The 12,441-nt window shown below is 35.9% G+C and overlaps 1 protein-coding gene across 3 annotated transcripts in view; it reads left to right on the top strand.

Moving 5' to 3' along the window:
• TENM1 (teneurin transmembrane protein 1) overlaps window positions 1-12,441 on the top strand; it is a gene marked incomplete at both ends in the record, with an annotated part of 892,332 nt that overhangs the window by 300,140 nt on the left and 579,751 nt on the right. For all 3 annotated transcript variants that reach the window (XM_080719098.1, XM_080719100.1, XM_080719099.1), the window contains one exon: window positions 982-1,222. In XM_080719098.1, coding sequence (XP_080575224.1) covers window positions 982-1,222 — 241 coding nt within the window. The remainder of the gene's footprint in view (window positions 1-981; window positions 1,223-12,441) is intronic.

Here is a 12,441-nt window from a genome sequence, read left to right on the forward strand (position 1 = left end):
TCCTGTCTCGGCCTACCAAGCACAGGGATTACAGGCCTGCGCCAGCACTCCCGGCTAGCGTTTTCTTTTTAAAGGGAAATTGGGGTATCTGTCCTAGGCAAAATTCTAACTCACTGTCTCTACATGTGCCTGCTAGGAAGGAAGCTGAAAAATATCAAACATTAGCAGCAACAGAACTCTGAGGACCACTGACCCTGCCTGCCCTCTTCTGCAAACAAGCAGCAAAATTTAAAAAAAGAAGAAGAAAAATGGTTTCTCTGATACCTAATCTGCTGCTAGTATGGCAGTGTTCTTAGAAAGGTGTGGCAGCTGGGGTGTGGGGTGAGGGAGAATAGAGACTGGTTTTCACATGTCTGTGAAAATATGTATAGTAACATTTTGGCCTACCTTTTACAAGTAGCTCTCTGAGATGTGTGTTGTGAAGAGATTAGTTTCACAGAGTTGAGGTATATTCTTGTATGCTATCTTGCTGTAACATGGATTTTTTTCTATGTATATATGCTAACATCCTTTTCAGAGGTAAGTCAGAAAGTGGCCTTATATTTTTATTTGAAAGGACAAATGATTTTCTTTGCAACAATTTTGGGTCTTTTGCTAGTATTTTCCAAAGTATGATTTTTGCCACTGATGGAAATCAGCTCACTAGTGTTCTGTAATTTAAGTGACTTGTTGATTATTTATTTGTTCAGTAGCAGAAACTATGACAAATTGTGAGGCAACCTCATTTACCTTTTAGCTGCTTTTTAGCACTGAAATATTTACATGTAAATGCAGCCATGAATGGTTTACATTTTAAAAACATGCTATATATGCGTTGGTAAGTTCAGTGACATTTTTACAGATGGATTGAACTTAAAACTCTTCCTCCACATCATGGGTTATATTATCTGAAATCCTGGTTAAGTCTGTTGTACTATATTTCTCTGGCTGCTAAGTGGGAGAGTAAGTCTCTATTTTGTGTTTTTCTTTTCTCCTTTTTAGATATACAGAGCAGCCCACACAACCAGTTCACCTTCAGACCCCTCCCACCACCACCACCACCTCCACATGCCTGTACCTGTGCCAGGAAAGCACCCCCTACAGCTGACTCTCTTCAGAGGAGATCAATGACTACCCGAAGCCAGCCCAGCCCAGCTACTCCAGCTCCTCCAACCAGTACACAGGATTCAGTGCATCTGCATAACAGTTGGGTCTTGAATAGCAACATACCCTTGGAGACCAGGTACTATTGTAGATACAACTGAACTTAAGTGTTAGCAGAAGATGAGTCCACTAATTGCAAAATCTCATTTTACCGTATTTATCTTCAAAGATACAAAAATGCACACCCAAATACACATTAAGATGAGTGGACCAAAGGACAGAGCTGTCCACAGCATACAGGCACACACATCTAGACCTGGGTACGCTCATAGACTAAAATAACTACATGTGCAAAGATGAAACCGCAGATTAGATTAATACTTTGCCATTGGTTCTGTCAGATATCCATAAGAAACATGAAGGGAAGCAATTATCTAGTCACTGCAGTCTCAAAATGAAAGGCAGTTGTACATTTTTTAGATATGTTAAATTATCCAGAAATATTACAAAAAATTTCAAACACAATAAAAGGAACAGTGATAGTTTTACTTTTGTTATAGTAATACTTGTAAAAACAAGTTGCCTTGGAAAAAAATTTTTTAAAAAAGGATTTGTCTCATGCAGGGAATATTATATGTGACTTTAAAAACTATATTTTCCTTGAGGATAACACTTAGTCTGTGAGAAAAAATGCGATTAACTGAGAAAATGCTTATCATTTATAGTAACTCAAATAAAAAATTACAACTTTCAGGGCTAGGGATGTAACTCAGTGGTAGAGCACTTGCCTTGCCTGGTGTGGATCCTGGACTCCAACCCCAGCATCATAAAACTACATTTTTTTTTTTTGCAGTACTGGGGCATTCTACCTCCAAGATACACCCCTAGCCCTATTTTTTTATTCTTTATTTTGAAACAGGTTCTCACTGAGTTGCAAAGGGCCTCACTAAATAGCTCAGGCTCTTCAGGAACCACAATCCTCCTAGCTCAAACTCCCAAATGCTGGGATTACAGTTGTGCACAACCATGCTCAGTTTACAAATTTCTATTAAAATAAAAAAATTATAAACAAACAATACGACCCAGAACTCTGTTAACTTTTAAATTCAATAAGTTTACATTATTTTTCGTATGTCTTAACTTTTAAAAAGATATTCATATACAAATAATAGACATAATATACTACTTGATAAATAATGTCTGGTAAAATCCTCTGTCCTAATATCCTCTGAGAATTAGAACAAAAAGGAAAGTACCAATAAATTCACATTATAGGACTGTTTTTTTTCTTAGTACTATAGAAAATTAAATGCCAGTAATGACATCAGAGAACATGCCACCACCAAAAAAGTTCTATGGCCCAAGTTCAGGAAACTCCATTGTCTATCACTTACAGATTAAAAGTGTTCTTTTTTCTTTTTTAATTTTTTATTGGTGCATTGCAGTTGTACATCTTAATGGAGTACAAAACAAGATGGTTTGCAATCCCATAAACAATGTATTAGAGTTTCCACTTCACAGAATAGCCAAAGTAGTTCTCAGCAACAAAATCATGCAGGAGGAATCATAATGCCTGACTTTAAAGTATAATACAAAGCCATAGTAATAAAAGAACAGCATGGTGCTGGCACAAAAAAATACAGATAAATAGATCAATGGAGCAAAATAGAAGACTCAAAAACAAATCCACACACTTATAGGCAATTGATTTTTGACAAAAGGGCCAAAAACATACACTGGAAAAAGGACAGCCTCTTCATCAAATGGCATTGGCAAAACTGGTTAACAATAGGCATAAAAATGGAAATAAACCTCACTTTCTAACCCTGTACAAGAGTGAATTCAAGATAGGTTTTTTTTATTTTTTCTTTTTTATTGGTGCACTGTATTCATACATCATAGTAGGATACATACTTTTGTAGACATACATGCACACTTATCCCAGTCAGCCCCCACCCAATCTCCACCCCATTCTCTCCCTATCCCCCCCTCCCATGCTTGGCTTAGTAGTTGACATCTAGTATTATGGCAATTTATCTAAAATTAAAAATGATAATCTCACATAAGAGTTTCATTTGTCTGATACTAAGCTTTTGATGACTTAAAGATAACATTTCAATATTTCTCTTTACTTTCTTTCTTACCAGATAATATTTTTTTTCTATTTTTTAGGTGAAACTATCATATATTTATATATTTATTTTTCAGAAAAAAATCTATCCTAATATGGAATATGAACTCTAGATACCCAAAACGATCTTGAAAAAGAACAAATCTAGAAGATATATATTTTCTGATTTCAAACCATATAAAGCTACAATAATTGAAACAGTGTAGTACTATTCTAAAGGCAGATATATAAACCATTGGAGTTAAATAAAAGCCTAGAGCTAAATTGTTCCCTATATTGTCAAGTTATTTTTGACAAGGTTTCCACGAACATTTGGTGATGGAAATATTAATCTTTTAACTAAATATTGTTAAAAAATAATAATTACATGGAAAATAATAAAATTGGACCCTTACCTAATCCTATATACAAATATTAACTCAAAATAGATAATAGACCTAAATATAAATCTTAAGACTATAAACTTTTAGGAGAAAATCTGGGTCATTAAACCTCACAACATTGAAATTGGCAGTGATTTCTTGGTTATGATTTCAATGGCACAGGCAACAGAAGAATATACAAACTCCCTAAAAAATAAAAAAAATATATTGTATATCCAAAGACAATGTAAACAGAGTTAACAGTTACTAATAGAATGGGATAAAATATTTCCAAATGCTATATCTGAAGGTATATTAATATTCCAACTAGAAATCCTAGAAATTAACAACAATAAAGGCAAACAATACCCTTTACAGATAGGTAAAAGACTAACATAAATAATGAATATCCACAGATAACCAATCTTAGTTGTCTGTTGGATGGAAAATCTTGTTTCTCTAGTTCTGGAGTGTGTTACCTATTTCTTCTTTGTAGTTAATCTCTTTGAGTATTTTCTCTAGTGCTGGTTTTGAAGACATAAATTCCTTCAGTTTCTGTTTGTCATGGAAGCTTCTTATTTCTCCATCTAATTTGATAGAAAGTTTTGCTGGGTAGGAAATTTTTGGCTGGAAGTTGTTTTCTTTCAGAGTTTGGAATATGTTACTCCAAGCCCTTCTGGCTCTCATAACTTGGTTTGGGAAGTCTGTAGTGATTCTAATTGGTTTGCCTCTGAATGTCACTTGGCCCTTTGCTTTTGTTGCCTTTAAGATTCTCTGCTTGGCTTCCACATTGGTCATTTTGACAATTATGTGGCATTGGGATCCTCTTCTCCGATCCTGTCTAAAGGGAGTTCTATAAGTTTCCTGGACCTGTGTATCAACCTCTTCCTTTATGTCTGGAAAATTTTCTGCTATTACTTCCTTGAAGAGATTGTTGATCCCTTTGGTTTCACTTTCTTTTCCCTCCTCTATTCCAATTATTCTTAGGTTAGCTCTCTTAAAATGGGCCCATATTTTTTCAATATCAGATTCCTGCTGTCGGATATTTTTTCTAGTTTAGAAACTATGCGTTCATTTTTGGAATGATCATCTTCTAAGAGCGAGATTCTGTTCTCCATGTGTTCTAATCGGTTGTTTGTGCTTTGAATTGAGGCCTTTACTTCATTAATTGCATCCTTTATCTCTTTTTGGCTCTCTCTGAGTTCTTTTCAAAGCACCTCTATTATTTCTACACTTATTTTCCTGATTTGATCTTCTAGAAATCTCTGATTTTCTGTTTTATCAGGTTCTGATGTTGTGGGGTTGTGGGCATTTATTGCTCCAGTATTATTCCTCTTTCCCATGATTTCAGATGTTTGTGCCTTCTCTGGGTTCTTCCCTTGGGTCACTATGACTTCACTTAAGGTTTTCTGGATCTCGAGTCAGTAGTATCTCAGACCCCACTACCCCTTTACTGGATTTTATCACAGAGTCTCCGACCCAGAGAGTCGATAGAGGCTGCTTTAAACTGTGGGGGGTGCCAGGTTGCACGTTCTCCTATGGTGTGATATCTCTGCCACCACCCCTCCCCCACTGGGTCAAGTCCCAGGGAGTACAGTACTGGGATTTCTCCTCTGTGGCCCGCAATTTGACTCACTGTTCTTGAGTATGCAAATGTAGCTGTACTGGCCTCACTGAATTCGGTGCTGCTGCCGCCGGTGGCAATATGGCGCCGCTGCTACGCCCTCTGCTGTGGGGCTGGTGTTTTTCTTCTTGGTTTTGATTTCCACTCTGAATCCCTGCAGCATGTGCTGAGCTCGGCCACTGGGAGCTTTAGATGTTCTCTGTGCGGAGAAATCCCACCTGGCTGTTCCGCAGTGGCTCACCTCAGCTTGCTGTAGCCGTCCCGTGAATTCGCCGGTGTCGCTGGCAGTATGGCGCTGCTGCCGCGTCTGCTGTGTCCTCGGGCGTGAGGCCGGTTATCTCCTCTGTGGCTCTGTTCTCAGTCCACTTTCTCTCTGGAGCCTGGTGATTTTTTGTTTCACTGGTGATGGTGTTTTCTGGCTATGAAAGGCTCTGATTTTGTGGTAATGGAGATTGGTTGTTAGCGGGGCTCTTAAGCCCCGCTTTTCTCGGTCACCATTTTCCCGGAATTCGACTCAAGATAGATTTTTAAAAAACTTGAAAATGAGACCAAAGACCTTGAGTCTCCTTGAAGAGGGCAAGGTCCATCATTGCAACACACAGGCACAGGTGAAAACTTTCTCAACAAGAACCCAAATGCACAAAAACGAAAAGGTGGATGAATACGTGGGGTTGCATTAAACTTTTGTATAGCAAAATAAACTATCAAATGAGAGCCAACTGAGAACTAATACCTAAAATACACAGAGAACTCAAGAAACTCAGCACTAAGAAAACAAAAAACCCAATAAAAAATCCCTCTGCTTTAAACATCTCTAAAATAGAAAATTGACATATTGCTATATTCTATCTCAAACAACTACTGGAAGATTCTTTTTAAACCCAAAGCTGATGCTTCTTTACTCTGCCCATTTTTATAGATCTAATTTTAGATTCTCATAGAATAAATCAAATCTCTTTCACACCTAATATTTAAGGCTAGATGTAGGTTATTCTGTTTTCATATAGTAACTGAGAACATCTTTTCAATATGTGTGACATTATTCTCTGGGAACCCAGAAAACACTGGTCAACACTAAAAGGATAAGCAAAGCCTATAGATCTCTGACATAAACGAGGCCCAGTAAGGCTCTGAATTCTTGTTTCTCTTTCTTTTCCCAGTAATTTATTCTGTACATTGGCTCAATATTTATTACTCTATCAAATATTTTCTACTCTCTTATAGTAATGTCTAGTTTTACTGTACCTTAAGTGTACCTCTTGACACTGCTAATCTCATTACTTTAACTTTGTATCCAATTGATATCTGCTTAATTCTTTTTTAGCTCTAAATTTAAAAACCTCAGAAAATAAATTAGTATTGTTTATACCTTTATGTTGTGTTTAAATTTCTTATAAATCTGGTCATTTATTTTTTTCAGTCAGCTGAGGATATAGGGAGAGGAAAGGCTCTATAGATAAAGTAGCATATATGAGCAAGAGCTGAGAACAGATCTTATGCCTTTCAGATAGGGCTCATAGCAGTCATCTTGACTGATTAATTCAGGGTTGGTTTGGGCTGTGACCAACAATCATCTACCTCTCATGTTTAATGATTATTTCTTTTAATGCTGTCTGCTCCAGTATTAAAAATTTTTGTAACCATGTGTCACTATCGATAGATATACATTGCGAGTACCGGTAACTAAACCCTTACACTTTTGAGCAAGTTCTGAAGGTAAACCACATTTCATTCTATAATTATGTAACTGAAGCCTCTTAAATTGTATGTTTGAGAAGGAGAGTACTGGTAGAAATGTGTTTTTATACTTCATCTGGCCTAATTTGATTTCATCTTGTCAGCATGTGAATCTGTAGTGAATTTCAATTCTGTCATACAAAGGACTTAGTTTGCTTTCACACTTGTACAATGTGTAATATTTCTGAGGTATGCATTCTCATTTTCATGTAAGTCACTAATAAAACTTTTACATAGAACCAGATCAGTGTCAGTGCTCTGTGGCATGCCCCTAGAAACTTTCCTGCAGGTTGACCTTTATCTGTCAGAAAGCATTCTTTTACTAGTATATTATCCATCCTGTTCATAGGACTATGATGAGAGGCTTTGTCAAATGTTTTGCTAATATCCAGATTCTGTATGCTTACATTTGTACTGATTTGCTAATCTAATTAATATCAAATATAGAAGTAAAATGATATTTCTCTAACAACTTCTTAGAGAATTTATGCTGTTTTCTTGTGGTTTACTACTTTTCTCTAAGTGCTCATAGTCATCTTTTTGATAAACTGTCCTAGAATTTTGCACTTAATCTCCATGGTGTTTCATGGGGAGTTCTGATGTTCTATGATTTCTCTCTTTGGCCACATTTGGCCACATTTCACTCACAACACAGTCCTGTAAACTATAGAAACTGCAACTAGGTAATACAATTGATAAGACCTCTCACCACTCTGGAATAGAATTTTAAAGCATTCATAACAGTCAAATGTATTTTATTTAACACTTTGTCTATTTTAGGCTTTGATTTATAGTTTTCAGTAGTCATTATACCCTGCTAAGTTTATGATTCTTTTTCACAAAGAAAACTAGTAGTCAAGAAGTACCTCCCTGACTTTGGTCATCCAATAATGATTGCATGAATTATATTTAACTCTCTTTGAACATATTTTTAAAAATAACTTTTCTGTCATCTTTTATTCTTCTTTTTTATTTTTATTGGTGCATTATAATCACACAACTTAATTGTAATCATACAACTTACAAGATGATAGATGCACACATCACTCATTTAGCTCTTTCCCAATTTCTCCCATTCCCTCCTTCTCATCTTTGGCTTAGTGATTGATTTTGATATGTATATGAATATGCATTATGGGATTTCCCTCTTCTTCCCTTCCATCCCCCTCAAGTAGGTTGCCTTGTTTGCTCATCTAGAGTTTCCTCTTCTTCATCTAGAGCTACTTCTATGACTCATTTTCTCCCTAGATTCTGTATATTAGAGAAAGTATTGTTTTATTTTTTTTACTTTCTATGATTTAATATCTTATTTAGAATAATTTTCTCCAGTTCTATACTTGCAAATAACAATTTTATTCTTGATGAATGAGTAAAATTCCATTGTGTACATATTCCATAGTTTTGTAATCTATTCATCTATTTACGGATATCTTGGCTGGTTCCATAGTTTGGCAATTGTGAATTGTGTAGTTATGAACCTACATACGCATGCATTAGTCTGGTAGTTTGGTTTTCATTCTTTTGGGTAGATACCCAGAAGTGGTATTGCTGGATCATATGGTAGGTTCATTCTAATTCTTCTGAGGATCCTCCATACTGTTCTCCAAAGTGGTTGCACTAATTTGCAATTCCAGCAACAATGTATTAGAGTTACCACTTCTCCACATCCTCACCAGAATTTGTTGTTGTTTTTCTTTTGAATGATTGCTATTCGAATTGGAGTTAGGTGAAATCTCAGCATAGTTTTTTTTTTTTTGTTTGTTTTTTGTGCTTTTTTTTTTGGTACTGGGGTTCCTGGAAACCCTTCTACCTCCAGGCTACACTCCCAGACCTATTTTTCTACTTTTTTTATTATTTGGAAACATGGTCTCTTGAGCCAGCACGGCTGGCTTTGAACCTGCGTAATCCTCCTGTCTCCTCCTTCCAAGCCCTGGGAATACAAGGGTGCGCCACCATGCCCGGCTCGTAATCTCAGGATAGTTTTTATTTGCATTTCTCTTATTGCTAATAAGGTTGAACATTCTTATACATTTATTGGCTATTTGAATTTCTTCTTTTGTGAATTGTCCATTTGGTTCACATGCCCCATTTTTATTGACTTATTTGTTTTCTTACTGCAGAGTTTCTTGAGTTCTCTGTATATTGTAGATACTATTCCTCTATCAGAGAAATAGCTTATAAAAATATCCTCTTTTGCTGCCTCTCTGTTGAGGTTCTTGATGGCTTCCTTTGTTGCACAGAAACTTTCACTTTTATGCAAGCCCATGTATTGTTCCTCCTTTTAATTTCTTATGCCTTTGGGGTCTTGATCATCAAGTTTTTATGTGTGCCAATGTGTTGAATTGTTGGACCTATACTGTCTTCATATAGCTGGAAGATCTCTGGTGTAACTTTTAGATCTTTAATCCATCTTGAATTGACTCTTGTGCAGGGTGAGAAACTGGGGTTTCTTTCCATTTCTCTGCATATGGTTAACCAGTTTTGTAAACACCATTTATTGAAGAGACTATCTTTTTTTCCAGTGTATGTTTTTGGCCCCTTTGTCAAAAATCAATTGGATGTAAGTGTGTCAATTTTTTCTGAGTCTTCTATTCTGCTCCTTTGGTCCACATGTTTGTTCTTGTGCCAATACTATACTGATTTTTTTTTAATCACTTTGACTTTGTAGTATAGTTTGAGGTCGGATATTGTGATGCCTCCTGCATGGTGCTTTTCACTGAAAACTACTATGGCTATTCTGTGTTTTTTTATTGTTTCAATAAATTTAAGGACTGATTTATCTATGTCTGTGACCCTGTTAATTTAATGGATATTGCACTGAATTTGTAGACACTTTTGGAAGAATAACCATTTTGATAAAATTTATTCTGCCTATGAAGGAGCATGAAAGATCTTTCCATTTCTTAAGGTCTTCTTCAAATTTTTTTCAGTGCTTTATAATTTTCTTTGTCGATATTTTTACTTCCTTGGTTAGGTTTATTCCTAAATACTTTTGTGTGTGTGTGTGTGTGTGTGTGTGTGTGTGTGTGTGTGTATGTGAGAGAGAGAGAAAGAGAGAGAGAGGAGAGAGAGAGGGAGAGAGATATCATGAATGGAGATGTTTTCTGACTTTCTTTTACAGTGGATTTATGATTTGCATATGGAAATTTTTTCTGATTTTTTAAGATTGATTTTGTATCCAGATACTTTGCTGAATTTTTTGATCAGTTCTGTAAGCCTTCTGGTTGACTTTTGGGGTCTTCCAAATATAATATCATGTCATCTACAAATATGGATAGTTTTAGTTCTTCTGTTCCTATTTCTATTCTTTTGATTTCCTTATTTTGCCTTATTGCTCTTTCCAGAGTCTTAAGTATTATATTGAAAAGTAGTGGTGAGAGTGGACATCCTTGCCTTTTTTCTGTTTTTAGGGGAAACTTTAAATGTTTATTCCAATTTTTTTGTGTGTGGTACTGGTGATAGAACCCAGTGGCATGCTTACTCCAAGCTATACCTCCAGACCTACTTTATTACTCATTTTGAAACAAGATCTCACTAAGTTGCAGAGAACCTCACAAATTTCTGAGGCTTCTTGTGAACTTGTGTTCCTCCTGTCTCAGTCTCACAAGTTCTAGAATTATAAGCATAGGTTACCATGCCTGGCCTCTCCCTGTTTAATATGTTGGCTGTGAGCCTATTTTATATTATGATCGTGCAAAATGTTCCTTCTATTCCCAATTCTCTGCAGTGCTTTTAGCATAAATGAATGTTGGATCTTACCAAATGCTTTTTCAGTGTCTATTGAAATGATCATGTGATTTTTGCTTTTGTTTCTGTTTTTTGTCATCTTTAGTAGTTTTTTTATTTCAAGTCTTAGGATCATTTAGGGTATGAACCTTGGTAGCATTTTCATCACACCTATTTTTAGTAATGTATCCTTAGTTTTCATTATTTTGGTGCATGTTCTTTTGAAATCAATGGCTTTTAAATAGGAAATACCCTGTATGGACACACTGCTTTCAGTTGGTAACCAACTTCCTTACTTTATACTCATTTTAGAGTATCTCAGGGCATCAAATTATATCTAATTCACTTTGGAGAGCTACCCTCCTATCAAGCATTTGAAATGAAGAGGAATTCAGTCACTATAACATAGGGAACTACATTTGCTTTCATGTTCCCTGAAAACATACAATATTCACATATATTCCCAAGTCTGTGTCATTTTTGTGTGTGTGTGTGTGTGTGTGTGTGTGGTACTGGAGATTAAAACTAGGGGCATTCCACCATTGAGCTACATACCTAGCTTTTTAATTTATTTTGAGATAGTCTCTCTAAGTTACTGTGTGCTGGCCTCAAACCTGTGATTTTCCTGTCTTAGCCTTCCAAGTACTGTAATTATTGGTATGCACCAGTAGCTCAGTCTATGAATTATTGAGTGAATCTTGCATTATCAAGCATTCAGTAAGCATTTACTAATAATTTTTGGTGCATTGTGGCTACTATAAGCCACAATACTAGAAGTTTATGGTCTATTACTCACAACAATGATAATAGCTAAATATGTAACATCGATGCATCTCAAGCACTGTTCTAAACCTTGCATGAATCAACTGCTTTAGTCCATACACTAGTATCCATGTGGTAGGCAGTATTAGTGTACAATTTTTCCTTGAGAGATGATAGAACTGAGGTACAGAGAAGTCAGGTCACTTTATTAAATCCTGTAAGTGCAGTGTAACAGACCCAGGTAGTAATACATAGTGGTTAATGAATACCATGGTAAGTGCTTTGTAATATTTAAGTATTTACAGAGCAGAAACACTTGGAGCTAGTGGACCTAACCAAGATGGAAGTATTGCAGTATGTAGAAGAAGACAAGTCAAAATCTCCCTGAGAAAACAGGTTAAAAGAATTTTGTTCTAAAATCATGAGGAGCTATAAGATGAAAAATGGCAGCAAGGGTTTTCTAGGAAGAGCTTATTAATACTAAAAGTCATGCATAGTCACCAGTTGTTTATTAAAGTGATATTAGGCATAATTCTTCCAATTATTCATCTTCTTACTCCTCCATTGGCATTAAAACTCTCTTGACCAGGTTAATTATTCTACAAGAAAGTATGTTCTTTCTAGTACTAGTGAGAGATAATCATTATGAAACCCCAAACCCATAATTCTTAAGCTATAAGCCAGAAATAAAAATTTCATAGGGATATCCCTGCTATTAAACTGCTGTATTCTCCTTCTTGATCCAGGGACCCATTCATGGATAATAGTAAAGTGTGCATATTATTTTAAGCTTTAATTCTCCACCAGAACCCTGTTTATTTTTTATTTTATTGGTGCATTGTAGTTATACATCTTAATGGGATAAAAGCTCTTACCCTATCCCCACCTCTTTCCCTCCCCATCTCTCCTTCCCATGCTTGGCTTAGTAATTAACTTTGATATGTTTAAGTATATCATGTGCTTTAGAGAGTTTCCCTCTTCCCCTGTCCCATCCCCTCAGGTCACCTAATTTGCTC

Source organism: Muscardinus avellanarius (assembly GCF_963383645.1).
Source record: "Muscardinus avellanarius genome assembly, chromosome: X".
Taxonomy (NCBI): domain Eukaryota; kingdom Metazoa; phylum Chordata; class Mammalia; order Rodentia; family Gliridae; genus Muscardinus; species Muscardinus avellanarius.